Source organism: Capsella rubella, unplaced genomic scaffold, assembly GCF_000375325.1.
Source record: "Capsella rubella cultivar Monte Gargano unplaced genomic scaffold, Caprub1_0 scaffold_7, whole genome shotgun sequence".
NCBI lineage: Eukaryota > Viridiplantae > Streptophyta > Magnoliopsida > Brassicales > Brassicaceae > Capsella > Capsella rubella.
The window spans coordinates 10,856,576-10,882,840 of record NW_006238917.1 but is presented as its reverse complement, the minus strand read 5'-3'; the positions used below and the strand labels follow the sequence as shown (position 1 = coordinate 10,882,840).

Below are 26,265 nucleotides of genomic sequence, written 5' to 3'. Positions count from 1 at the left end.
AGAGAGCTCTTACTTTTGAAATTCTTCAAATCTATTACATTTTATTATATGAAGATGAAGAGCTTAGGGCATCTTTAACGGGCTATCCGTTCGGATGTTATGCTATTATAAAAAGCCCAAATAATAGGAATAGTCTAAAATCAAAGTCCATTCGGTTCGAAACGAATATGTTTTGGTGGGCGAGTCTTAGGCGACGTGGCGAGTTGTGATAGGTCGATTTTTTATTTTTTTCATACAATTATTTGTTTTTTGGCCAGTGAAGCAAATCGAGAAATCCCCAAATTGTTTCTTCTTTCTCTCGAACCCTAGCTGCGCGATGCGACGAGAGAACCACCGTTTCGTCTGATCCGACAAGGTCTAGCCGTCTTCTCCGGCTCATCCACCGTGTATTCCGTCACCTTCCAGTCCCATTCGTCTTCTGGATCTGTTGCGTCTCCTCCTCATCCGTTCCGTCTCTCAAACCTGAATTCGTCCAAGTTCAGGTACATGCAACAATCGTCTTTTCCTTCTTCTTCTTTTATGAAGTTCGTTCGTTGGATGAATATTTCGTTGAGTGTAAAGTTACCTCCGTCTTCATTCTCAATAGTTTGGCCACGGATTAAAGATCTGCGGGTTGGTTATTTGGTTGGATCTTTAGTTTCGAAAATGAAATATTTGTTAAATACGGTCCTGTGTTGTTGGGATGTTTGATTTGTAGGTATTGATTCAGGAAATTTAGTGAGTTGTACATGTTAAGAGTTCTAGGGTTTAGTTATGTAGGTTAACATGATTTTGGATGTGTTTTGGTTTGATATTGTTTAGGGTCGTTTGTATTTTAAATAAAATTGGATTCAAAATCCCTTGTGTGTTCTTCTGATGTTTGATTTGCACGGTTTGAATGAGGAAATTAATTGTGAATGAAGTTGTTAAGAGTTGTAGGGTATAGATATGTTGATTAACAGTCTTTAGGATAAGGATTTGGATGTGTTTTGGTTTGATATTGTTTTGGATCCTTAGTTTTTAGTTAAAATAGGATTCAAAATCCCTTGTGTGTTCTTCTGATGTTTGATTTGCATGCTTTGAATCAGGATTTGGATGTGTTTTGGTTCGATATTGTTCTGATCTATAGTTGTATGGTTTAATCTAGATATGATCAAAGCGTTTACATGTCTTTAACACTAGTTTTTTTCTTTGATTCTGAGGTTTGAAGGTTGTGGTGAGGTTGGAAAAGTGGAGCGGATAAGCACTTGGCCGCTTTTGTAAACATATCTTTCAGGTATTTTGTCAGAATCCATTTTGTTTTTCTAGTCTATGCAACATATATTCTTGAACATTCATTTTGGTAGTGTTAGGAATTGATTTGTTATTACTGTAATGAATTGATAAGTGTAATGAATTCTCTGTTCAGATTGTTTATGATAATGTAATAGTGTGTCTGTCTTGAACCTGTAGATTGGTAGTGTATTGATTTATTTTATCTGATTAAAGATGCCTTTAAAATGTGAGTTGTTGTTGACTGATTTGTTCTATTGGTCTTGAACTTGTTGTTCAATTATAATGTCAATCTTGTTGACTTTTATAATATTCATTCCAATCTGTGAATATGTGTTTGGTGCGTCTGAATTGTTGTTTCATGCCATGACAATTAGTTAATCTTTCTGCCCTAAGTTAATATTCATTCCAATCTGTTGTTTCATGCCATGACAATTAGTTAATATGTTATTGGTGCGTCTTAATCACATCATGTACTTCTCCTGTTGTCATAAATAAGTATTGTCATAAGTATAGATCCCTTATCTTGTTACAAGAACATTATTAAGTAACTACATTTACTTGTTAAGTCATATCTGTGATCTCTTACCTTTGAAATTCTTTAAATCCATTGCATTTAACTATATGAAGATGAAAATCTTTAAATTTTACCCTAGAATTATGTTAGGCAACACAATCAACGCTGTATGAAATCTTTAAATTTTGATTTCATATAAACTTTCAAAAAATATTTTACCTAAAAACTATACAAAACCGAAGATTTTTAAATTATCGATTTCATATAGACTTTAGAGGTTCTAAGTTTTGGTTCAATCGGTGGATTTTATCATGAACCAAAAACACTAATTACTGAACTTATCAATATTAATCTTTTTTGTTTCAATTTGACAAGATTTGAACTAACCGAAGAAACAATATAACCGAGCAAACAGAGAAATCTTATAGAAAGATCTTACCTTTGAAATTTTAGTAAAATATAGTAGTTTTGAAGAAACTATATTTATGAAGAAGAAGAACTTTAACATGTACCTAAAAACTAATAAATGAAATGAAGATTTTAAATTTTCGATTTCACATAAATTTTTAAAAAAATATTTACCTAGGAACTATATGAAAATGAAGATCTTTAATTTTTTTATATACGTTTAGAGATTTATTTTACCTTCATACAGTTATTAGGTAAATTCTAAATCTTTGTATAAACTTAACATTTACCCTACAAACTTAGAATGATCGTAAAGTTTTTTTTTTAAGTTATTTTACCTATGAACTATATAGGCTCCGAATGGTAACCATACCGCACTACAAAACCGCACCGCAACAGTGTTGTAATAGTGTTAAAATATCTGCATATACATATATATTTATGTATTTTCGTTACTATTTGAACCGCATCGCATTTCTCCCGCAGTAAAAAAATGCAATTACCTTTTGGAACCATAGTTATTAGGTAAATTCTAGATTTTTGTTAGAATTTATCCGAATAACTTATAATGATTATAAAGTCTTTCAAGAAAATTATTTCACTTAAAACCTATACGAAGATGAAGATTTTTACATTTTCTTGAAAGACCCATTATAGTATCAATTATCGAAACTTCAGAATACTAAAAAGTGAAGTTGTAGGCAACAAAAAAAAAAGAAAAGTGAAGTCTAAAAAACCATAAACGATGACATCACCAAATGAAAACTTTAAGTAAAGTTGTAAATTTTGTCGGTGGTCATATAAGTTTCATAATATTCGCCGAGATCAATGGTGGTTGGGAATCTAAAGTCCATCCTTCTTTTAAGCTCTTATGTTGAAGTTTATGCAAATGTCAAAAAAGACTCAGAAACGTATAGATCAAAGCAATTGCTACTTTTCATATAGAATTCCTAACCAATATTTTAATTTTATGAGAATGATATGATGGAAATTTAGTACTCATTTAAAGATCAGTTTATTTTCCTTACGAAAGTGTTTTAAATATCTTTTATATTTTATTTTCTCTCATTTTTCTTTTCTTTTGTCAAAAGTGTAAACAGAGTATCAATAAAAAAACTAATATACTATAGGTTCCAATGGTTACAATAGTTGGAACGAATAAAATAGTTTATGGATTGTACCTTTTTTTTATTTATTGTTCAGATGTTCATGGATTATATTTTGTAATTGTGTCAATTCAAAGAAAATAAAGAAATTTGCTATAATCCAACTACAAACCTTTTTTTTTTCTGGCAAAACTACAAATCATTCTTATATACAAATAATTCAGTTTACGTCGATTTATTGTCCGTCTAACAATGAAGTGAATTAAACCGCTGACGGATTTGTCCATCTCAAATATTATAACTTTTCAAACTCTATATGAATTGAGCAATATTTGGGTTCACCCTGTTCAACCCATATTGATTAGCCAATCAAAAAAACAATATACTGTATGTCATGTCATATTATTTTTTTTAAATAAATTAAAAATAAAACAAACCTTAATCACTTTTTTATAAACCCAAAGCGAAATAAAATTTTGTTTAATTACAAAATCTAAATCCTAATCACTATTTTATCAACCCAAACGGAGATATAACTTCGTCTAATTACAAAATCTAAACCCTAACCACTATTTTGTCAACCCAAACCAAAATATAATTTTGTTTAATTACAAAATCTAAACCCTAACCACTATTTTGTCAACCCAAACCGAAAATATAATTTCGTTTAATTACGAAATCCAAATCCTAACCACTAATTTGTCAACCCAAACCGAAAATATAATTTTTTTTAATTACAAAATCTAAACCCTAACCACTATTTTGTCAACCCAAACCGAAAATATAATTTCGTTTAATTACGAAATCCAAATCCTAACCACTAATTTGTCAACCCAAACCGAAAATATAATTTTTTTAATTACAAAATCTAAACTCTAACCGCTATTTGGTCAACCCAAACCAAAATATAATTTTGTTTAATTACAAAATCTAAACCCTAACACTAATTTGTCAACCCAAATCGAAATATATTTTCTTAATAAAAATCCTAGAGAATTTGTTTCTTTAATTTGCTTTGTTTTTTTATTTTTATTTTAATTTACTTTTGTTAAAAATAAAAAATAATATGCCATATTGTTGTATTATGATTGGTTAACTAAAAAAGATGAACAAGAGTAAGGGGAACCCAAATATTTTTCATATAAATTTGTTCAACACCTTTTTTCAATAATTGATCCAACAATATGTTTATTTGCACCCTCTTTTTTACTAAAAGGTTCGATACTAAATTTATCGACCAAAAAAAATATTTGTTGCGAAATCCACAAATTTATTTGCACATTTTCGTTAAAAAATTCCCATATCTTTTTTTTAGCTATATACAAATGAAACCCACTAAAATACAAATTTACAGTTAATTAAACAAAATGTTAAAACACTTTTATATTTTAAAATGTAAATACACCATTAATAGAGTACTATTATTAGGTAGAGAGCCGAGAGAAAAGAGAAGAAAGATCCCTTTATTGACTGACTGACCCATGTGATGTGAAAAACTGAAATCTCTCCTCAGAAACTTAATTTTGCCGACAACGAAACGGTCACCTTTAGTATCTCTCGACACATCCATGTGTCACTCTTTAACTCTCTTTCTCTCCCCCCCAAATTTCATGCTCACACTATCTATAATCTCCTTTAACTTCTCAACAAATCTCCACATTTTCTCTTTTTTTGATTTTGATTTCTTTCCCCATTACCTTATTTGATGCGACCCAAGAACTATTCTCAGATGGAGAAACCCATCTCGACGGGGAAGTACCGTATCAACAACAACAACAACAACAACAACAATCATAACAATGTCTGGTTCATTGTTCCACTCTTCTTCATCCTCTGTTTCGTTCTCCTCTGTTTCGACTACTCTGCTCTCTTCACCGACACAGACGAACCCTCTTTCTCAATCCCTGACGTTACCCAGAAATCAATCCCCTCTGAATTCACTAAAGGTGACAACTTTTCTCGAAAACTCGACGACCCATCTCCTTCTTGCTCCGGTCGGTACATCTATGTTCATGATCTTCCGTACAAATTCAATTTCGAATTGCTTGATAACTGCTATTTGATTACTAGAGGAACCGAGAAAGACATTTGTCCTTACATCGAGAACTACGGTTTCGGTCATGCGATTAAGAGCTACGAGAATGTGTTGTTGAAGGAGAGCTGGTTCACGACGAATCAGTTTATGCTCGAGGTGATTTTTCACAACAAGATGATGAATTACAGATGCTTGACGAATGATTCGTCTCTTGCCTCTGCGGTTTTTGTGCCCTTTTACGCAGGTCTTGATATGAGTAGGTATCTTTGGGGTTTCAACATTTCTGTTAGGGATTCTTCGTCTCATGAGCTCATGAATTGGCTTGTGGAACAGAAAGAGTGGCGTCGTATGTCCGGTAGAGACCATTTCTTGGTTTCAGGAAGGATTGCTTGGGATTTTAGGAGACAGACTGATAACGAATCTGATTGGGGGAGCAAGCTTAGGTTCTTGCCCGAATCAAGAAACATGTCTATGTTGTCTATTGAGTCGAGTTCTTGGAATAACGATTACGCTGTTCCTTATCCGACATGTTTTCATCCTAGATCAGTGGATGAAGTTGCGGAGTGGCAAGAGCTAATGAGGTCTCGGAAACGTGAGTATCTATTCGCCTTTGCGGGTGCTCCGAGACCTGAGTATAAAGACTCGGTTCGAGGGAAGATCATTGATGAATGTTTGGAATCAAAGAAGCAATGTTATTTGCTAGACTGTAACTATGGGAAAACGAATTGTGACAACCCTGTCAATGTTATGAAAGTGTTCAGGAACTCGGTGTTTTGTCTTCAGCCACCGGGAGATTCTTACACGAGACGATCCATATTTGATTCGATATTGGCAGGCTGCATCCCAGTGTTCTTCCATCCGGGGACTGCATACGCTCAATACAAGTGGCATTTGCCTAAGAACCACACGAGTTACTCGGTTTATCTACCGGTTAAGGATGTGAAGGAGTGGAATATCAAAATCAAGGAGAGGTTGATTGAGATTCCAGAGGAGAGAGTGGTGAGTTTGAGAGAAGAGGTGATAAAGTTGATACCGAGGGTGATCTACGCTGATCCGAAGTATGGATCAAAAGGGAATGAAGATGCATTTGAGCTGGCTGTGAAGGGAATGTTAGAGAGGATTGAAGAAGTAAGAGAGATGATGAGACAAGGGAAAGATGGTAGTGATGGGTTTGATGATAGTGATGATTACAAGTATACTTTTTCTCCTTATGAACCTCAAATTTTGGCATAAAAGTGGAAACTATGTCATTCATTACTGTGGCTTTTTTAGTTTTATATAGGTAAAAGCAATTTGCTCAAAAGAAGCTATTTTGATACATAAGAACAGAACAAAAGAAGTGAATCTTTGAGCTTTGTTCAAAAAATTTGGTTGTGTTCAATGCTGTTGAACCATTTGGTTTGGTCCATTGGATTTGGTTTGTATGTAGACTGTGCAGTGTGAGAATACCAAATACTCCACAGTAAGTATAAAAAGTGCCCAAAAAATATGTAGAATGAATTGAGGTTTTGATTGGTTAACATGTATTGTATACAAGTTGGTGTAGAAACTAGAAACTATGTAAAAAGTTATGTTTGGTTTAATTTAAAATTTCATAGTCAAATTGATCGGTTAACTGGACCAAATAATCGAATCTCGTACCGACCGGTTCAATTGGTTTCTATTTGCTCCTCTGTGCTCTGGACTCTGGAGGCTACTTTGAAGTGCTGCCGCCGAAGCTTTTTTGTCAATGACGACGAATCCGACGTTTCAGCTGTTTTCGTCTTCGCAAGGTTCTGGTTTAGGTTTAGGGTTCCTTGATTCACCAGAGCCAGCTCTTCCTCCACCGCCTCCTCCTGTGGAAGTATTATCCTCCGAGGTATCGTCACTACTACCCCTTCCTCTGCAACCTCATCTCCAATTTCTTATGTAACTTTCCCTCTTTTGATTTCTGGGGATTTCGTCGCAGTAGGCGTCTTCCTCCGTTGATCTAGCAGTGGATAAAGTGAGTATCGGCGAGATCACTCTTTTGAAGGTGCGTTTCTGGTTTCACTTTATCCAGAAAATTTTGAGAAATTGAGACTCTCAGATGCTAAAGAGGATGATGTTCATGGAAATGAGTAGTTTTAGTTTATGGTTTGGTTATAGGGTCGTGTGAGCACTAAAGAGGTCTTTGGATTGCCTAATTCAGATTTGGTTCCTGGAGTATATGAAGGTATAATGGATATAATCAAGTTATGGTTTGTGTGATGTGTATCTCCTGCATTATGCATTTTTTGCTAATCTTGAATACGATTTGAATCTAGGTGGGCTTAAGCTTTGGGAAGGATCAATTGATCTTGTCAAAGCTCTTGAGAAAGAATCACAAACTGGAAACTTATCACTTTCTGGAAAGCGGGTTCTCGAGGTAGGCTATTGCGTTAGCTGTTAAACAAGAGACATCACTTGGTTCTTTAAATCACTTACATATGAATCTATGGTTTTAAGCTTGGATGTGGTCATGCACTTCCAGGAATCTATGCGTGTCTCAAGGTAATTTGATGCTTTCTGAGCTCTATTATGCTCTGTGTACCAAGGCCCATCGTTCTTAGATCTATTGGTCTCGTTTGGTGTCCAGGGTTCAGATGCAGTTCATTTCCAGGACTTCAATGCTGAGGTCCTTAGATGTCTCACCATCCCGAATCTGAATGCTAATCTATCCGAGAAGTCTTCCTCTGTCTCAGTAGGTGAAACAGAAGTACGCTTCTTTGGCGGTGAGTGGAGTGAAGTTCATCAGGTTCTTCCACTAGTTGATCATGACGGAGAGAGTGATAAGAAGGGTGGTTATGACATCATTCTAATGGCAGAGACGATTTACTCCATCTCCGCTCAGAAAAGTCTATACGGCTTAATTAAAAGGGTAACACCACTCTCGTTTTACGATCATTCTTAAAGATTCATTGGAGTTTCAACACTTGGTTCTTTGCAGTGCCTTGCGTATCCTGATGGAGTAGTCTACATGGCTGCAAAGAAGTACTATTTTGGGGTTGGTGGAGGGACAAGACAGTTCTTGTCTATGATAGAGAAAGACGGTAAATATGATCTATTCGATGATGTATATTGTTCATCTTCTACAATGATAATGTAACCCGTGTGTATTAAGACCGCATATATTTATCTTCATTGCAGGTGTTCTTGCTTCAACATTGGTGTCTGAAGTTACAGATGGTTCCTCCAATGTCAGAGAGGTATGGAAGCTTTCGTACAAATAAGTCAAAAAAGTTCTACCAGGATTTTAGTGTCGCTCCAAATCCAACGATCCGACTATAGTGAATTTGGATTGCTCAGTATAATGAGTTGAAATTCAAAATCTCATCCATGTTTAGCTTATTTGTACCAAACTAAGCTTTACTTTGGGAATGACTCACATTTACTGTGTATTACCAATTCAGATAAGTGCCTTTATCCCTCTGATACCTTTTCTATTTTACCAAGTTAGTTTTAGAATTCCCACATTGAAACTGAAATGTCCTCTTACTTAAACAAAGAATAAATTGAATAGTAAAATGGAATAACTTAGATGTATAAATATTCTTTAAAAAAGTCTAACAAAAAGAAAAAGAATGTTAAGAAAATATATAGTTTAAGTACAATAATTCTTTTATTCCTTTTCTTTTACCAAAAAAAAGAATTATTTTATTCCTTTGAGACTTGTTTATCGATATTAAGCACAAGAATAATTCCATGAGTATCCTTTTCATGTAAACAAAGAACATAACTTAATCTATAAAAAGGTATATATGAAAAACCTCTAATACTTAAAACAAAAAGAAAAAAGAAAAAGCTCTAATACATTACTAAAACTAAGATAATATGATGATACTCAAGAAACATTATACACTAGTCAAAACGCGTGGGTTAAACTGTGACGGCTGCAATCATGGTAAAGACTACTACAGTATTGGCTATCGTTGTATGCGGTCTGGACTCTACTTCCATAAAGAATGCGCCAAATCCGATCTAGAGATATGCTATGTCTATCATCCACAACATTCTTTGCACCTCAAAATACTAGCAGAAAATGAAGATGTCCATGGAGAATGCAAGCTTTGTAGAGGTAATTTGGCTAAGATGTATTACTATTGTTCAATATGTGATTTTGCCATTGATTTAATATGCGCAAGAAAAGAAGTTGTGGTAACAATTGAGGGTCCAAAGACTCACGAGCATCATGTATCCCTTGTTCCAATGATTGTTACGTTTACTTGTCATTTGTGTGGACGGCTTGATGACCGATTTCCTTACGCTTGTAACTTATGTGGATTGAATTTTCACAAAGATTGCGCGGAATCTACACCAGAGATCAATTACTCTTGTCATCCTAAACACTTGCTCAAGCGTCTCACGCATGTTCCAAGTTATACCGATGGAAAATGTTGTTTGTGTGGAAGCAAACTTCATAACTTATTATATCACTGCTCTGTTTGCAATTTCAGTGTGGATGTCAACTGTCAAAAGAATCCACCCGCTTTCACTCTTATCCACCCTAAGGCTCATGAGCACTCACTTATCCTTATGCCGCAACGAAGTTTTACATGCAGTGCTTGTGGAATGGATGATGATCCAAATCCTTATGTATGTCCTCAATGCAATTTCATGATTCATCGAAATTGTATTGATATACCACGCGTTATAAAGATTTATCGTCATGATCACCTTATTCATTACAATCATTGTCTTGATGTCGGAGATTGGAAATGTGGAATTTGTCATAAAAAGATAAATTGGACATGTGGGGCATATACTTGTTCAGAATGTCCTGATATTGCCTTTCATTTGAGATGTGCCACAAGATTTGGGATATGGGATCGAATTAAACTTGAAGGCATATCCAAAAATACTTTAGAGACTAAATCATACGAGGAGATAGAAAAGGGAGTAATAAAGCATTTTAGTCACGAGGAGCATACTTTAAAGCTTAAAGAAGAAAGTGACTCTAGTGATGAATGCATGCGGTGTAAAGCATGCATTTATCCTATATTTTCTAGTCCATGTTACCGTTGCATGGAATGTGATGATTTCATCCTTCATGAAAAATGTGCTTATCTCCCAAAAAAGAAAATAGATTCATTCTACAAGACATCGACCACTCTAATCCCATCTTTTAGTATTGACGAAGTAATCATTTGCGATGGTTGTCAAAACCTTTTTCAGGGTTTTAGGTACTTAAGTGATGATAAGAATATTATCCTGGATGTCCGGTGTGGTTCTATTTCTGAACCTTTCTTCCATGAAAGTCATCCTCATTTGTTATACATCAACTACTCAACAAAAGGCCGATTTTGTAACGCTTGTGGAGATAAAGCAAAAATAGTTATAAGTTGTGAAGAATGTGAGTTTGTGTTAGACGTTAAATGCTCAATTTTACCAAAGACTGTTAAGCACAAAAATGATAAAGATCATTTTCTATCTCTATGTTACGGAGAGAAAAAAAGTCAGCAATGCTGGTGCGAGATATGTGAGGAAACAATAAATCTAGAGAATTGGTTTTATTCATGTGATCATTGTAGTATCAATTTTCACATCAAATGCACACTTGGAGACTTCTTAGGGTTTATACCAGAAAGAGAAACTGAGTCATCCATAATTAATGTGATTCTTAATAATCGTATAACTCGACCAGTTTGTGTTGCTTGTAATTCTCGCTGTAAATACTCAAACATCTTGAAATGTTTTGGGAAAACATTGTGTTCTCTGCAATGTTTCCAACAAAAGATAAAAGAAATGTTTGGGCTGTAAATCTTATAAAATAATGTATGTGTTGTGGTATACTTGTTTTATCTTCTAAGTATCAAATAAATATTTTTAAAAATGTTATTTCATTGTTGAAGATTACTACTTGTATTCAATTTCGAATTTTTTTTCCTGTTTTTAATCCTTTGGTTTAGACATAATAGTATTTAAAGAAAATTATGATATACTATAAGGTGGGGTTTTATGTATATAGTTTCAATTTCAATTTGTATTTAAATCTAATTAAATACTTGAATATCGCATCGTGCAAATGATTATTTTCTTTTAAAAAAGAATGTGAATTTGATCCCATGCTATAGAATCATCGTAGAACGTACGATACCCATTACTCTCCCGTGATGCAACATCAATGTTCACTGAATACATTACATCAACGTACACTAGTCTATTGTACATGCATGTCTTGTATAAGGACATTGTCTTAATAAAGTCAACACCATGGTTGCCCATTAAATCAGTAAGTGCAGCCCATACTAGACTTACTTGGTAATGACTCGGATGATTATGTTTTGGTCTCCAATTAAATTTGAGATAAGAGGCGTAGCAGTTGGCGTTAAGTCGACTGAGTCAAAAAGTCAAAAAAAATCCCGACATGAAAAAAAAGTAATTATCTTTTTCAGAATTTCGTTTGGACCCCAACACATATTTAATCTAACAAAAGAAACCCCAAAGTCACAAAGTGTTACAAAGATTCAAAAGAGATTATACAGTTCAAACCAAAACAATTCAAATTCCACTAACAAAATAAAAGAACATATGAGTATATAGAGTTACATATATAGCATAAAAGATTCCATAAAGATGCATGGATGGTAAAAAAAAAGGTCAAGAGTCATGTCTACAACGGTAATGCTTAGAGCAGCCTCTACTATAAGGGTTAGACGGTGGAGGAAGACATTGTGTAGAGTAAGACTCACCACGTTTACCACCGTCGCAAGCAGGCTGATTCCTCCTCAAAGCTCCATACGAAAGCTTCTGCGTCTGCTCCTCAGTTAACCTCTGGCTTGACCAAGACTCCATTATTACCGTCACATCCTCTGTCTCCACCACGCTGCTACACTTTGCTACCGATCCATTGCACAAAGATGATGAAGATGCCTCGGAGGTGACGTGTGCAAGAAGGCAGACGAAGAAGAAGGTGTTGGTCAAGAAGATCATAGAGGTTTTTGTCTCCATTTTATTGGAGAGGCCAAGAAAAGAAAAAAAGAGAGAAGAAGAGAGTGGATTGTGAAGAAGAATCTTTGGCTATATGAAAATAAAGAAGCATGGAAAGATAACACTTAGTGGGAGTAGCACTAGAAGGGACCGCACTTCACCTAACACACTGCTTTACATAATTGAGTACGAGTGTATATTAATGTCGGACCACTCTCAATGTTAATGTAAAACGACTTATATAATACATTTTTCTTTCCTATAATGTTTTTGTTTTGGTAAAAAGTATGGATCCGGATTCTTCTTATTGGAAAAGTACATTTATCACTAGAGCCAAAACAAAAGGTACTTATGATGACAATGTATACCACCAAAACGTTTTTTTAAGTAATTTTATAATAATCATGATCAGTATGAAACTTCATGCAAGCATAAAACAATAACATGGTAAATTAGTTATTTTTACGATCATTCTTAAAGCTTCAAGACTTGCTTCTTTGCGACTGGCATACAGTAGTGTACATGGCTGTACTTGTCTATAATAGACCAAAGTTCAAAACTATGTTTGTTAGTGACTCAAAACTATGTCTAAATCACACATATATAGACCAAAGACCAAAGTTCTATCTCTACGTTACGAAAGAAAAAGTGAGCAATGCTGGTGCGAGATATGCGAGGAAACAATAAATCCAAGGAAATGGTTTTATTCATGTGATCACTGTAGCATCACTTTTCACATCAAATGCACCCTCGGAGACTTCATATGGTTTAAAAGGGGAGGAGAGACTGAATCATCCATGGTTTATGTTATTCTTAATAATCGTATAACTCGACCATTTTGTGTTTGTTGTAATCGTCGCTGTCAATACCCATCCATCTTGAAATTTTTTGGGAAAACATACATTGTGTTCTCTACGATGTTTCCAACAAGAAATTCAAGTTATTTGGGAATAAATCTGTTTATTTAAAAAATATACTAGATTTGGATCTGCACGTACGTGCGGAATTGATTTTCAAAATAAAATTTGTTATTAAATGTTGAAATATATTGGGTACGTACGGGGTATGTTTGTAAACATAATTTTTAGGAATGTTATTAACATTTATAATCTAAACCTGTAACGGGTCAATATTTGATTTGTTTTTAAATCACACTAAACAAAAAAGAATAATACAATTTTGTTTTGGACAGATGTACATTAAAACAAATAGTAAAAAAGTGTGGCTTGTATATTTCGGGACAAAAATCATGTCTCGTGTGTCCTAATATGTCATGTATGTGTCATTGTGTTGTGTGTTAATAATATTTTTCTTTCAAAAATCAAATGAATTAGAAAAATGTAATTTCATTGTTGAAGATTATTTCTTGTAGTCAAGTGTGGATTTTAATTTGATTATTTCGGCTTTAGTTACTTTTAATTTACAAATAAGCCTTTTCGAAAAAGGTTTTGTGCAAATAAACCATTCAAATCGTCAATTGTTGCAACTACCTTCCATATATCTACTTCCATAATTGGTTGTTTCTCTTATAATTAGTCTTTAGATAACACACGTTGCATGGAGTATACATATACACTCAACAAACTTATTATTACAATACATAGGGTTCTTGTATTCGTAGAGTTTTCACTTCAACCCCTGCATCGGTAGTACTTGGGGTGGCCACGGTGGTACCTGTTAGACGGAGGAGGCAAGGCTCTTCCTCCACCACCGGAAGCTGCCGGAGCCCCCGTGTCATGTTTGAGAGCATCATAGTTGAGATACCTCACCTTACTCGTCAACATCAACCTCTCACCACTCTGCGATGTCACCATATCTTTAGTCTCTTCGTCTTCCTTTAGGATGAGTTTGTTCACTTCTGCATCTTCTTCATCGCTCTCGTAACGTTCTTTCACCCACGTGTTCTTCACGTGATGGTTTCCCGATACACGTTCTTCGTCGTTCTCGGTGAATGTGTAGTACTCCATGTTTTGATGAATGAGATGATGTTTATATGTTTATTGGTAGGAGATAACATCATTATTATTTATAGTGGTAGATTTGGTTTTAAATCTCTAATGCTTAAGCGTATCTTTTTTTTTTTTTTACTTTCGTAGAAGAATATTTCATTATATCGAAAAATAATAATACATTTGTTTTCAACTTTTCGAAAAGGGTATTCGAGAATATTAATAAAGTAGTATCGTAAATGATATTTTATCTATGTTATTCAAAAATATGAAAAGATCTATAATCGGAAAAACAAATTATATTCAAAGCTAAAATTGAAGAGTATTAATATATAAAAAGAAAATATAACATATTTTGTTTTCTCATACAAGGCCTAATTAAAAGCTCATCTAATTGAAAGAGAGTAAACTAACAAACGAGCAAATTCATCTTCGTAAATATATATTTATAAGCAAAAAAAAAAAAAAAAAAATATCGTAAATTATTGAAACTGATGAAAAAATAATATAATATGATTGAAAAAATATAGAATAATAATTTGTAAGTCGGAATTGAATAATACGTTGGCAGATTCGGATTGTTTTGTGATGATGCGAAAATATTGTTATCTCTTAGAATCTTATTCCAAAATATGAAGTGGGCAAGAGACAATGACTTAGCCGTGTCACTTGCGCCTACTTAATTGATGTCTTCAGCTTTTAACGTTCCGATAAAAGCCGGAGAACCCACGTCTTTCTGATAATGCGCATCCGGGTGGTGATGCTATTGGGACAATCTCTACATTCCGATCATAAGGATTAATAGCTTGGTTTGATTTGTATTTTAGTTTAGACTTTGGTCTTCTCCGTGCTAGTAATTGTTCTCGTGTCAATAGGATCAGTTTAGGTAATTTAAGAGATGATTCTACATCGAGTCGTGGTGTGGTTCATTTCGCAGTGGTAGAAAAGATACAAAGATTTTTAGTCGGGTAGTGTTGGATCGGCTAATGTTTCAGGATGAAACTAGACTAAATCATTGTATTTGAGTGAAAATTGTTGAGGTCAAATGATTTTTAATATCGAATTGATAAATAAATAGTTGATGTTGAGCCAAAAAAAAAAAAAAAATTGATGTCTTCAGCAACGGCCAACGCTAGAGCTGGTGACAAGAATGATAAGGAGTATTTTTACACCGACCATCCACTAGGTATAAAAAACCATAATGGGTATTTTTATATTCTATATAATAATAGAAAACTCAATAAATACGAAAATAGCTATAGGATATTTTAAATTTTTTTAGAGAAAATCTTTAAAATGTTTTGTCTGTTGAATGTACAGTTGTGTCTTTTACAAACAATTGTGTCTATTCAAAATCTATATATTTGTTTTTTTTGAGAAATTTTCAAACTTTCTTTTCTATTCAAAAATGTACAAACCTGTAGAAATCTATATATTTGTTTTTCTTTTGAGAAATTTTTCAGACTTTCTTTTCAATACAAATTTGTGAACAATATCATGAACAAAAATAATTTAAAACAATTTTCAACTTCAATTTCTACTTTCTAAATTATTTATCAACATACATCATTTTAACATTGTGATTTTTTAATAATGGCTTCTCATCACTGCTGTCATGAGAAATCTATTGCAATTTTGATTTATTTTATATATCGTGTGATATTTACTTATAAGCTCAAACCCTAACCACTCTTTATAAAATATTATATAATTTATTTCCTTAATTTGCTTTATTTATTAATTTATTTTTAAAGAATTGTACAAATGTTTATGTGATTTTGAAAAATAACATGTAATATATATAATGGGTATAACAGTAATTGCAACTGAGGAGAGAGAGAGCCTCTGACACCATATCTATTTCCCTAATTTTTTTGAATCCAAGGTCATTTTGTATATATTCCCATAAAAATATATCACTGATGGAGATGCTAAAATTACGAAAACTATATTGTAAACTATGGGAATATAAGCAACATTTTCATAATAACAAAACAAAATAAAATAAAAAACGGATGATGCTTCTACAAGTGCGATTTTCTGTCGATTTGAAATTTTTTTACTTAATTATGCATATAAATAACGTGAAAATTGTGTAAATTTAAATTTTATTTTTCAATCGTTAATATAAATATAACCAATCAAAACTTTTTTAAGAAATCACAACCAGAATTTGTACATCAACAACAACAAAGTTATATAAAATGCAGTATTTTAAAGTTATATCACTAATAAAGGTATCTTTAGCTAAGTTTGTAATTGATTATGGTGTTGATTGGTAAATATTTTATGCCGTAGTACACCATGTAGTTTTGGTTAGTAATACAACATGCCGCACCATCTTATGTGTAACCATCGAGTGAAGCGATATGTCGATGGTGTTATAAAGAAGTTGATAAGTCTGACACTGAAACGTGAACAACGCGAACAGAACAGAGTGGTGAAAAGAAAGAACAAAAACAGAAGAGAGTGTTAACTAGAAATGTAGAAAGTTTTATATCAAAGCATAAGACACAAGGAGACTAATAAGTGTACAAACAAAGTGTTTATTATATCTGGATCATCTAATGACCTCTTCTTATTCCTTTTTTATTCAACTTTACAGAACACACAACAAACTAATCAAACTCACTTCAGACTTACCACAAACACACAATCTTTAAAACAAGCCTGATTCAAATCCAGATATCTGAAGTGCAGTCTCCTCCTGGATATCTCATCTCGTGAGCAAGCGCAGGACCGTCTGGTTCAGTACCAAAGTCTACAAAGAAGTCAGGGTTTAAGGTGAGACCACCTTTGTCTGTATCAACATCAATCTGAATTATGTGTGAGCCTTTCTCCATGATCTCCGGGTAAAACTGACGATCCCATGCGCTAAACAGCGAGTTTGTTGCATACAATCGTTTCCCGTCGAGGCTCAGCTGGATCATTTGAGGTCCTCCTCGTAGAGAGTTCCCCTGAACATCACCAAAACAGCTTCTATGTTATGCAAAAATGTGAAACTTAGTTAAAGACCTCAAAAGATTACACATTTTAGTGCAAACCTTGATCTGAGGAACATCATACTGGAAAGTGTTGCCGTCTTCTCCAACCGCCTTAACAGGACTGCCCTTTTGTAGTAACCCTCCTACCCAAATTTGTCCTGTTAAGACAGGGTTTTTGGGGTCTTCGATGTTGTACTGACGAACATCTCCATGGAGCCAGTTCACAAAGTAGATAAATCGGTCATCGAGAGAGATCAAGAAGTCGGTGATAAGCCCCGGCATTTCTGGAAGAATCCAGTTTTCTACTTTCAGAGGTTTAACTGATATAACCACCTAAAACAAGTTGGTATAAATTGCTGGTTAGGCATAGATTTGAAAGAACCAAAAAAATGAGGTAAAACAAAGAAGATTCAGAAACTACACTTGCCTCATGACTCCATGTTTCATCACTGTTCTTGAAAAATCTGATCATATTACTTGACAAGGCACTCCCAACAAACCCTGTATCTTTAGACGGTTCATGCAAGAATCTAATCTGCAACCACATATAAGTTAAGAGATTAGCCTTTCCATATATGAAGTCTAAAAACATACACAGACCACGTTTAAAAAGAGATGTGTGATTATGTTACCTCCAAAGGTAATAGACCAGTCGGTCCAAGGTCAATCAATTGTTTCATTTCACCTCCTGGCCAACTATAAACATGTAGATGACTTCCATACAATCCATCAGCAACATGCTGGAGATCAAAGCCTGTGGAGAAGGCTTTAGGTGCTCCCCAAGATGTGCTGATCATTGTCTTGTGCCGAGGTTGGTACCAAAAATCATACCCATACAAAGGACTATGTCCTGGTTTCTCCCACCTGAGGTATCCCATGTAATTAATAGTTGAGTGATAAGAAACAAAAACATGAATAAAGATTGGTTTTTGCAATAAGCTGATACCTATTCTTGATGTTAAAATCAGAATCAAGAAGAAGAAACCCATTCCCCTTAGCGTTCCCCTCTTCATCTCCAAGACAAGACACCAAGATCTCCCCGGAAGCAAGACAATGAGCCGTATGTGGAAACGCCAATCCGGTCTTATCAGCAATCTCTTTAGGATCTACATACTTATACAAAGACGGAGCCTTCGGGTTTTCTTTAGTGTCAATCGCATAAATGCGACCAGACCTTCATCCCAAACAAAGAAACAACACAACATCTCTCTAGTCAATAACATAAACTTACAGAGACATAAGAGAAAATGTAAAAAGAGGCTGAAAGGATCTTTACATAAGAGATGGTAAGACAAGAAAACGTCTATCAGCAGAAGCATCACCATGACAAGAACTACAAGAGTTCCAACCAGAGTGATGAAGCTCATCTCCAACAAAAGGCATTGGTAATCTATGAATCACACTTGAATACGACGGCGAGCTTGGATCCACATCCACCGTCGCCAAATAATCCGGTTTATCTATTCCAGTTCCTATAAAACCCGAAATCAAAAGTTATTAGAATACAGAGGAACCAGTATCTTTCCGACAATCAAGTACAGACATAGACATAAGACTTCGGTTCAGATCAGATCTGAAGATTCCATAGGACCTACTAAAATCTTGAATCAGCTTTAAGATTCTAACTGAAAAAAAAAAAACATTGGATCTTGATTCTTGAAACTGTAAGAAAAAAACAAAAATTGATCTGTACCAGTGTAGACGGAAGTGACATAGATGAGTTTTTCACGAGGACCGGACATAGCTGCAAGAGGCGTAGCGTAACCAGGACCACCGTACTTGCAACATCCTTTGTCTCCACCGTTGATCATCACCGGAGTCACCACTTCAGTTTCCGTCGCCATGTCTCTCTCTCTAAATCTCTCTGTAAAGTCAAATCTTGAATTGTATATGGCAGTGGTTAAATTAAAGCTTCACGTCTCTGACGTGCCTGTTTTGTGTTTATCGTAAACACACAAGAGTGGTGTATGCTTTTGGATCTATGCGAGTGAACGAACTTAAGATATTAATGACTTAACTAATCCTTGTCATTAATGTTAGGCATGTGAAGGAGAAAGAAACAATTCTTAAATTAGTTAATTAGATTACTACTAAATTAGTAAGTTTGTATAGGAAATGTATTTTATAATTAAAATTTTAAAATACGTCTCCATGCAAAAAACAGATTAAAATAAAAAAACAAATAGTGTCCGTTGACAAAATCATAATGATGAGATTATAACAAATCTTGTCTACGTACATTGTATCTGAGAAAGCGTTTACTTTGGAAGTATCATTGTAGATAACTCGACCGGTTCGATTCGGTTATCGATCGGTTATCACGGAATAAGCAAACCAAATTTAATGAAACTAGCAACCTCTTATTTATTTATTACACATCATTAGAACATAACAATGAAAGTAACAAAGCCAGCTTCACTCTAGCCAAAGTTCAAATCCAGATATCGGAAGTGCAGTCTCCACCGGGGTATCTCATCTCATGAGCAAGTGCAGGACCGTCTGGTTCATCACCAAAGTCTACAAAGAAGTCAGGGTTTATGGTGAGACCACCTTTGTCTGTATCAACATCGATTTGAATGATGTGTGAGCCTTTCTCTATGATTTCCGGGTAAAACTGACGATCCCATGCGCTGAACAGCGAGTTTGTTGCGTACAATCGTTTCCCATCGAGGCTCAGTTGGATCATCTGCGGTCCTCCTCTTAGAGATTTCCCCTGAAACCCACAAAAACAATTCTCAATAGAATGTAACTTTGGTTAAAACGTTCCAAAGTGTTAACATTTTGGGTACAAACCTTGATTTGAGGAACATCGAATTGGTAAGTGTTGCCGTCTTCTCCAACAGCCTTATAAGGACTACCCTTTTGAAGTAACCCTCCAACCCAAATTTGTCCTGTTAAGACAGGGTTTTTAGGGTCTTCTATGTTGTACTGACGAATGTCTCCATGAAGCCAGTTCACAAAGTAGAAAAACCGATCATCGAGGGAGATCAAGAAGTCGGTGATAAGCCCCGGCATTTCTGGAAGCATCCAGTTTTCCACCTTCAACGGTTCTACTGATATAACAACCTAAAACAAGACAAGTTTGAATAACAATTTTATCATAGATTTCAAAGAAGAAAAATAGAAAGAACATTTAGAAACTCCACTTGCCTCATGGCTCCATGTATCATCACTGTTCTTGAAAAATCTTATCATGTTACTAGATAAGGCACTCCCAACATACCCTGTATCTTTAGACGGATCGTGCAAGAACCTTATCTGCAACCACATAATAACAACAAAAACCTTGTTAGATTACATTCCTTGATTAATAACACAGATCATCACACTTATGTTAGAGTAAATGTTACCTCAAGAGGTAAGAGACCAGTATCTCCAAGGTCAATAACTTGCTTCATTTCACCTTCAGGCCAACTATAAACATGTAAATGACTTCCGTACAAGCCATCAGCAACCTGCTGGAGATCAAAACCTTTGGAGAAGGCTTTAGGTGCTCCCCAAGAAGTGCTGATCATTGTCTTGAACCTAGGTTGGTACCAGAAATCATAACCAAACAAAGGACTATGTCCTGCTTTGTCCCACCTGCTTTTCACATTGAAGTCAGAGTCAAGAAGGAGAAACCCATTCCCTTTGGCGTTTCCTTCTTTGTCCCCAAGGCAAGACACCAACATATCTCCTGTGGCGAGGCAATGAGATGTGTGTGGAAAAGCTAATCCTGTCTTTTCAGCAATCTCTTTAGGCTCTACAACCTTATACAAAGAGGGAGCCTTTGGATCGGCCTTTGTGTCGATTGCATAAATGCGACCAGATCTTCATCCAAAAAACAAGAAATAAGCACACATTCAGTCATCATCTAGAAATCTGATGAGAGGATCAATGAAAGGGTCTTACATTAAGCCTGGTAAGACAAGGTAACGTCGATCAGCAGAAGCATCACCATGGCAAGAGCTACAAGAGTTCCATCCAGTGTGGTGAAGCTCATCTCCCACATAAGGCATTTTCAGTCTGTGAATGACGCTTGAATAAGTAGGTGAACTTGGATCCACATCCACCGTGGCCAAGTAGTCCGGTTTGTCTCTCCCCGTTCCTAGTTACCCCATTCAAACATATCATAAGGTATTAGAATACAGAGGAACCAAGTTTATCCAACATTTTTCTTCATTAAAACCACAATTTAAGGACATAAACTCATATGATAAACAGTTTAATCATAGGCTAGCTAGTTCAGTCTCTGTGATTTTGAGTTGGTAGTAGTGTTGAATAAAAAGAGGTAGAAGATGGTTAGTGAAATGTGTACCGGAGTAGAGAGCAGTAACGTAGATGAGCTTTTCTCGTGGACCAGCCATGGCGGCTAGAGGCGTCGCGTAACCTGGACCAGACTTGCAACATCCTTTGTTTCCGCCGTTGCCCACTGCCGTCGCCAATACAGTTTCTGTAGCCATATCTACACTGTCTCTTTGAGTATGTGGAAGTAATGAAACTACACGTCTCTGATCATAAACACATGTGATATATAGGAATGGGAAGCTTTTGGATTTAGCTATACGTGAGTAAGAGCGATGGTGACTTTGTGTCCTTGTTGTTGTTGTCTTATTGTATGTCTCTATATATAGTATGTGACAAGAAATACTATTCATTCAATAATTCAACTTTTGCTAAAAGCCGTTTAGTTGTACATTAAGGAATTTAAAACAGATTTATGCAAGTTTATAGTAAGTTCTAACCAAAGTATACCTTTTGTGTATGTACTTTATTATTATTTTCTCTAATTAAAGTGTTTTGAATTGAAACATATGTTTGTATGCACTATCCAAAGTAAGATATATAATTGAAAAATAACTCAAAAAACCATATTCATTACTCTGTTCATGCATAAGTCCAAGGATTCACGTGTAGTTATTATATTCGTGAGTTGGTGAATGAAATTAGAATAAACACGTTAATAAATCCGTGAGTTGGTGAGTGAGTGCGATGAAACAGTGACTCTTTTGTTGTTATCTATAAAGCATGTGAAGTGAACTCACCCAGTTTCTTGTTCTTTACTGTGGAGATAGATACAATTCGATTCTGCCTCATCACTCATCACTCATCACTCATCACTATACTCAATTCTAAAAACCTTAGCAAATTTCGTAAACAAAATGTTACAACAGAGAAGCTGGGACTTACCAGTTACCAGAAGTCATTGCAGGAACATTTGCCTCCTTTAAAATGATGATATCTAGTTGCATCTCTAACTATAATCTCTCTTTCTGTAATCTCACTTATATGCTTCAGAACAACATGGCAATCTCCACAAACTCTTAGATTTTTGACAATCCGTATAGGAGTTCCCGGAACAGCTTTAAGTAAACCGTATGCTACAGCTGATCGTTCGCTATGCCAAAACAATAGCTTCTCTTTCTCTTGCTCATCCATATCGTGTAGGATCCAACTCGTATCAGGAACATAACCGTTTCTTTTTCTCATTTCTCCCTCTAGCTTCTTAAGCAATCTAAATATGTCTTCTTTTAGAGGATGAGATGTTTCTCCTGCGTAAAACACTTCAGTTTCTTTCCTGACTTCGACACTACTGTACCCTGGATCTTTTCTAACTTCCATGTCTCCTAGTTTCCTTCTTGCTTCTGATACTTTTCCCCATAAAGAAGCACTTGCATAGATGTTTGATAAAAGTATATAAGTCGATGGATCTTTCGGTTTAAAGCAGCTTACAAGATGATCAGCGATTCTTACACCCATCTGACCCTGTCCCTGGCGCTTACAAGCGCTAAGTAAAGCAGCCCAAGTTGGTTCATCTGGTGGAAACGGCATTGTATGTATTAAGTTCTCAGCTTCATCAAGGAGTCCAGATCGACCAAAAAGATCCAATAAGCATGTATAATGCTGCAATGATGGACGAATTCCATAGTCCTTGGTCATTGATTGGAAAAGCGCACGGCCTTTCACTACGAAACCGACATGGCTACACGCATATATCAACCCAACAAATGTGACCTCATTGGGCTTTACACCATGAGAAACCATGTCATCATACACAGCTAATGCCTTCTCAGCTTGCCCGTGCTGAGCCATTCCAACTATAAGCGATGTCCATGAAACTACATCTCTGTGGCGCATTCTACTGAAAATATCCTTTGCAGCTATAACATCGCTGCATTTCGCATACATATCGATAAGGGCGTTACTAATAAACACACAAGAATCAAATCCTAGACCTATAACCAACCCGTGAACCTGCCTACCCGCTATTGAAGCTGCCAAATTAGCACAAGCGCCAACAATGCTCGAAAGCACTAAAGGATCCAAAATGTCGACTCTTTCTCTCCTCATTTCAGTGAATACAGAAAAAGCCTCAAGCCCTTTCCCACTCTGTACAAAACCAGAGATCAATGCAGTCCAAGAATACAAATTCTTGGCTGGTAATTTCCTAAAAAGCTCCAAAGCTTCTTCCTTTCTTCCACTTTTAGCATATCCAGACACCATGGCAGTCCATGAAATGGTGTTTTTCACTCTTATAGATTCGAAAACTGCTTTAGCACTATCAAGCAACCCACATTTAGCGTACATATCAACAAGTGATGACTTAACAACATCATCACTGGAATACTCAGAGACTAAAAAATGGCAATGAACTTGCTTTCCATGCTCAATAGATCCTAAGTTAGCACAAGCCTTAACAAGTGCCGAGAACACAAAATCATCCGGACGCAACCCAACGCTCGAACCCACTGAAGAAAACACTGAGAGAGTCTTACCAGAGAGATTCGCTTGATTAAGAGCTGTGAGAACTGAGGCCCAGGCGATATGGTCTCTTTGAGGCATTTCGTCGAACAACTTGAGAGCATAAGAAGCAGCACCGCATTTTCCATAGACATTGACAAGAGTGTTGGCCAAAGGGCAACATTGAACGATCCCGAGCTTGACGATGTGGGCATGGAGGGCTTTGCCAGTTGTTAAGGTTCGATTCCTAGCGCAGAGCTGGAGCTGATGAAGATAGTGTGGGATAAGCATTCATCAGCTGTTGTCGCTTTATGGTTTTCTAGATATGAATGCAAGTAAAATTTGAAAATAACATTTACATCTCATGCCTAAATCTACCTATCCTCTATACTATAATTTATTTTGAAAATTTTCGTTATCTTTAAAGTATTTCATGAAAATAAATTCATGTACCATATCATTATTTCGCATATACATAACTTAATTGATTATTTGATATTTTTTTTTTTGGTCGGAAACGGGAGACAATGTCCCCCGCAATTTATTCAAAAAACAAAAACTTACAAACGCACATTCCGTGGTCGAGTAGACCCCCTAGCATCGTCCAATAAAAGAGGCTTAACGCTCTCTGGTACAACATCAAACATATGAAAACCCGACAATAAAGTAAAAGCATAGTTCGCTAATCTATCGGCAAGACGATTAGCTTCTCTATACACATGACTAATACGGACTATTCAGTCCTTTGATAAAAAGCCATAGCACAAGCGTACTAGGAAAGACAACAGATGAGAGCCACTTATCCCTGTCGTAAGAAAGCCCACAACTACCTCTGAATCCACCTCAAGTTCGACACGCGTAGCCCGACGCTCCCACGCTATAAGTAGCCCGTAGTAAACCCCCCACAGCTCGGCCAACGGTGCAGAACAAACCTTTTAACTGTTCTGCACCGTTGATATATTTGAATTAAAGTTCTGTTTAACTGTTTTATAATCATTTCATTATGAAACGTATCACTATAATTAAAAAAAAAAAATCTTCTCCAAATAATGATAGTATTTAGGTTAAAAACTAGAATATTTGAGCACAATTTTTTGCCGTAATCCTTACGTTTGTCTTGAATGTGGTTACCATGGTTGCATCACATTGCCACGAGTCATAAGCATAAATCGTCATGACCACCGAGTTTCTCGCTCTTATCACCTCGGTCATGGCGATTGGGAATGTGGAGTTTGTCGGGAGAAGATGCATTGGCCCTTTGGAGGTTTCTCTTGCAAGCGTTGTCCTAATTATGCTGTTCATTCAAAATGTGCCACAAGGGACGATGTGTGGGATGGAGAGGAACTTGAAGATGAGCCGGAAGAAGAGGAAGAAGAAGCTCCATACAAGGAAGTCAATGAGAATGAAATCATTCATTTCAGTCATGAAGAACACAACCTAAGACTTGGGGATGATAATGTCATCGATTGTGAAAAGATGAGGTGTGACGCTTGCATCCTTCCCATCAATTCTGATATATTCTTCAAATGTGTGCAATGCAACTTCTTCCTTCATAAAGTATGTGCTAGTCTTCCTCGGAAAAAAAGAAATATCTTGCATAACCATAAGGTTGATCTACGGGTTCGGGATAAGCCGGGCAAGTATTTTGAGTGTATCTACTGTCTTCAATTCTTCGATGGCTTCAGGTACACTTGTAAGAATTCTCTCAAATCCTTTACACGTTGTTCTTTTAAAATAGATGTGCGGTGCGGTTCCATTTCTGAGCCTTTTAACCATGAACTGCATCCCCATCCCTTATACCGTACCTCGAGAGAGACTAAGACTTGTGGAGCATGTGGTCAAGAGTCAGACTATGTCTTAAGCTGTACTTCGTGTAAGTTTGCTTTAGGCATGGAATGTGCCACTTTACCAAGAACAGTGAAACACAGATGCGACGATCATGTTTTGTCGTTGCATTTTGGGGATGGGAACTCAAAGAGTACTCAACTGTGGTGTGATATTTGTGAAGGAAAGACAGATCCAAGAGTATGGTTTTATGGTTGTGATAGTTGTGGCACTACCCTCCATATCAAGTGTGTACTTGGAGACATGTATTACTTCAAGCCAGGGAACAAATACTTGGGAGCAGAACTAGTCTCCAACGATGGTATGACCAGACCTTTTTGCATAGTTTGTAAAAACCGTTGCATGTTCCCTTCCTATCTCAAGGCTGTTGTTGATGATTCAACTGTTGAATATGGTTGTTCAATGGGCTGTTGCACACAAGACACATCAAAGGGCCAAGACGAATTGCTATATACCATTTGATGTATCCTCGTATTAACAGCTGTGTTTATTTTATGTTTGCTTCACATACATCTCTTCTATG

The 26,265-nt window shown here is 35.8% G+C and overlaps 9 protein-coding genes across 12 annotated transcripts; 4 read left to right on the top strand and 5 right to left on the bottom strand.

The window, feature by feature from the left end:
* Positions 1-4,806: 4,806 nt before the first annotated feature.
* On the top strand, positions 4,807-6,618 carry LOC17879492 (probable xyloglucan galactosyltransferase GT14). The gene has a single exon (XM_006285540.2). It carries the CDS (start codon positions 4,988-4,990, stop codon positions 6,548-6,550), a length of 1,563 nt encoding a protein of 520 aa, XP_006285602.1. The 5' UTR covers positions 4,807-4,987; the 3' UTR covers positions 6,551-6,618.
* Positions 6,619-6,797: 179 nt separating this feature from the next.
* LOC17878858 (histidine protein methyltransferase 1 homolog) lies at positions 6,798-8,749 on the top strand. The gene is made up of 8 exons (XM_006284172.2): positions 6,798-7,175; positions 7,269-7,331; positions 7,445-7,511; positions 7,603-7,703; positions 7,784-7,828; positions 7,914-8,195; positions 8,265-8,367; positions 8,465-8,749. Exons 1-8 carry the CDS (start codon positions 7,047-7,049, stop codon positions 8,545-8,547), a joined length of 873 nt encoding a protein of 290 aa, XP_006284234.1. The 5' UTR covers positions 6,798-7,046; the 3' UTR covers positions 8,548-8,749.
* Positions 8,750-9,198: 449 nt separating this feature from the next.
* Positions 9,199-11,239, top strand: LOC17880358. Its single transcript, XM_023778482.1, has 3 exons — positions 9,199-9,717; positions 9,772-11,061; positions 11,224-11,239. The coding sequence occupies exons 1-3, from the start codon at positions 9,251-9,253 to the stop codon at positions 11,237-11,239; spliced, it is 1,773 nt and encodes a 590-aa protein (XP_023634250.1). The 5' UTR covers positions 9,199-9,250.
* A 467-nt stretch (positions 11,240-11,706) lies between these two features.
* Positions 11,707-12,401, bottom strand: LOC17878604 (protein RALF-like 32). Its single transcript, XM_006284656.2, has one exon. The coding sequence runs from the start codon at positions 12,263-12,265 to the stop codon at positions 11,915-11,917; it is 351 nt and encodes a 116-aa protein (XP_006284718.2). The 5' UTR covers positions 12,266-12,401; the 3' UTR covers positions 11,707-11,914.
* Positions 12,402-13,721: 1,320 nt separating this feature from the next.
* On the bottom strand, positions 13,722-14,233 carry LOC17881035 (protein RALF-like 32). Its single transcript, XM_006284737.2, has one exon. It carries the CDS (start codon positions 14,209-14,211, stop codon positions 13,876-13,878), a length of 336 nt encoding a protein of 111 aa, XP_006284799.1. The 5' UTR covers positions 14,212-14,233; the 3' UTR covers positions 13,722-13,875.
* Positions 14,234-16,651: 2,418 nt separating this feature from the next.
* On the bottom strand, positions 16,652-19,092 carry LOC17878144 (selenium-binding protein 1). Its single transcript, XM_006282740.2, has 7 exons — positions 18,871-19,092; positions 18,454-18,649; positions 18,124-18,351; positions 17,810-18,041; positions 17,605-17,712; positions 17,238-17,510; positions 16,652-17,150 (listed from the first exon to the last, which is right to left on the bottom strand). The coding sequence occupies exons 1-7, from the start codon at positions 19,019-19,021 to the stop codon at positions 16,869-16,871; spliced, it is 1,470 nt and encodes a 489-aa protein (XP_006282802.1). The 5' UTR covers positions 19,022-19,092; the 3' UTR covers positions 16,652-16,868.
* A 277-nt stretch (positions 19,093-19,369) lies between these two features.
* On the bottom strand, positions 19,370-22,361 carry LOC17879394 (selenium-binding protein 2). Of its 2 annotated transcripts, XM_023779842.1 has the most exons (7): positions 22,347-22,361; positions 21,475-21,621; positions 21,069-21,264; positions 20,528-20,987; positions 20,328-20,435; positions 19,971-20,243; positions 19,370-19,890 (listed from the first exon to the last, which is right to left on the bottom strand). In XM_023779842.1, the coding sequence occupies exons 2-7, from the start codon at positions 21,617-21,619 to the stop codon at positions 19,609-19,611; spliced, it is 1,464 nt and encodes a 487-aa protein (XP_023635610.1). In that variant the 5' UTR covers positions 21,620-21,621; positions 22,347-22,361; the 3' UTR covers positions 19,370-19,608. The 2 variants fall into 2 exon arrangements, with proteins under 2 accessions (XP_023635610.1, XP_006283466.2); XM_006283404.2 differs by lacking the exon at positions 22,347-22,361 and having other exon boundaries at positions 21,475-21,746.
* Positions 21,568-24,221, bottom strand: LOC17879833 (pentatricopeptide repeat-containing protein At4g14050, mitochondrial). 3 transcript variants are annotated; one of them, XM_006283293.2, is made up of 2 exons: positions 22,347-24,221; positions 21,568-21,621 (listed from the first exon to the last, which is right to left on the bottom strand). In XM_006283293.2, exon 1 carries the CDS (start codon positions 24,186-24,188, stop codon positions 22,350-22,352), a length of 1,839 nt encoding a protein of 612 aa, XP_006283355.1. In that variant the 5' UTR covers positions 24,189-24,221; the 3' UTR covers positions 21,568-21,621; positions 22,347-22,349. The 3 variants fall into 3 exon arrangements, with proteins under 3 accessions (XP_006283355.1, XP_023635608.1, XP_023635609.1); XM_023779840.1 differs by lacking the exon at positions 21,568-21,621 and adding an exon at positions 21,764-21,780; XM_023779841.1 differs by lacking the exon at positions 21,568-21,621 and having other exon boundaries at positions 22,153-23,849; positions 23,933-24,112.
* Position 24,222: 1 nt separating this feature from the next.
* Positions 24,223-26,238, top strand: LOC17880075. The gene is made up of 2 exons (XM_006282719.2): positions 24,223-24,232; positions 24,973-26,238. Exons 1-2 carry the CDS (start codon positions 24,223-24,225, stop codon positions 26,202-26,204), a joined length of 1,242 nt encoding a protein of 413 aa, XP_006282781.2. The 3' UTR covers positions 26,205-26,238.
* Positions 26,239-26,265: the final 27 nt, after the last annotated feature.

Coding starts and splice junctions, on each gene's coding strand:
- LOC17881035 (XM_006284737.2), bottom strand. CDS start 14,211: ATGGAGTACTACACATTCACCGAGAACGACGAAGAACGTGTATCGGGA.
- LOC17880358 (XM_023778482.1), top strand. CDS start 9,251: ATGCGGTCTGGACTCTACTTCCATAAAGAATGCGCCAAATCCGATCTA. Junction 9,718..9,771: donor ACCGATGGAAAATGTTGTTT/GTGTGGAAGCAA, acceptor TTGCAATTTCAG/TGTGGATGTCAACTGTCAAA.
- LOC17879394 (XM_023779842.1), bottom strand. CDS start 21,619: ATGGCTACAGAAACTGTATTGGCGACGGCAGTGGGCAACGGCGGAAAC. Junction 20,988..21,068: donor CTTGTCTTACCAGGCTTAAT/GTAAGACCCTTT, acceptor TTTTGGATGAAG/ATCTGGTCGCATTTATGCAA. Junction 20,436..20,527: donor CTGGTCTCTTACCTCTTGAG/GTAACATTTACT, acceptor ATGTGGTTGCAG/ATAAGGTTCTTGCACGATCC.
- LOC17878604 (XM_006284656.2), bottom strand. CDS start 12,265: ATGGAGACAAAAACCTCTATGATCTTCTTGACCAACACCTTCTTCTTC.
- LOC17879492 (XM_006285540.2), top strand. CDS start 4,988: ATGCGACCCAAGAACTATTCTCAGATGGAGAAACCCATCTCGACGGGG.
- LOC17878144 (XM_006282740.2), bottom strand. CDS start 19,021: ATGGCGACGGAAACTGAAGTGGTGACTCCGGTGATGATCAACGGTGGA. Junction 18,042..18,123: donor GATTTTAACATCAAGAATAG/GTATCAGCTTAT, acceptor GGGATACCTCAG/GTGGGAGAAACCAGGACATA. Junction 17,511..17,604: donor ATGAAACATGGAGTCATGAG/GCAAGTGTAGTT, acceptor AACTTGTTTTAG/GTGGTTATATCAGTTAAACC.
- LOC17879833 (XM_006283293.2), bottom strand. CDS start 24,188: ATGCTTATCCCACACTATCTTCATCAGCTCCAGCTCTGCGCTAGGAAT.
- LOC17878858 (XM_006284172.2), top strand. CDS start 7,047: ATGACGACGAATCCGACGTTTCAGCTGTTTTCGTCTTCGCAAGGTTCT. Junction 7,332..7,444: donor GCGAGATCACTCTTTTGAAG/GTGCGTTTCTGG, acceptor GTTTGGTTATAG/GGTCGTGTGAGCACTAAAGA. Junction 7,704..7,783: donor CTGGAAAGCGGGTTCTCGAG/GTAGGCTATTGC, acceptor TATGGTTTTAAG/CTTGGATGTGGTCATGCACT.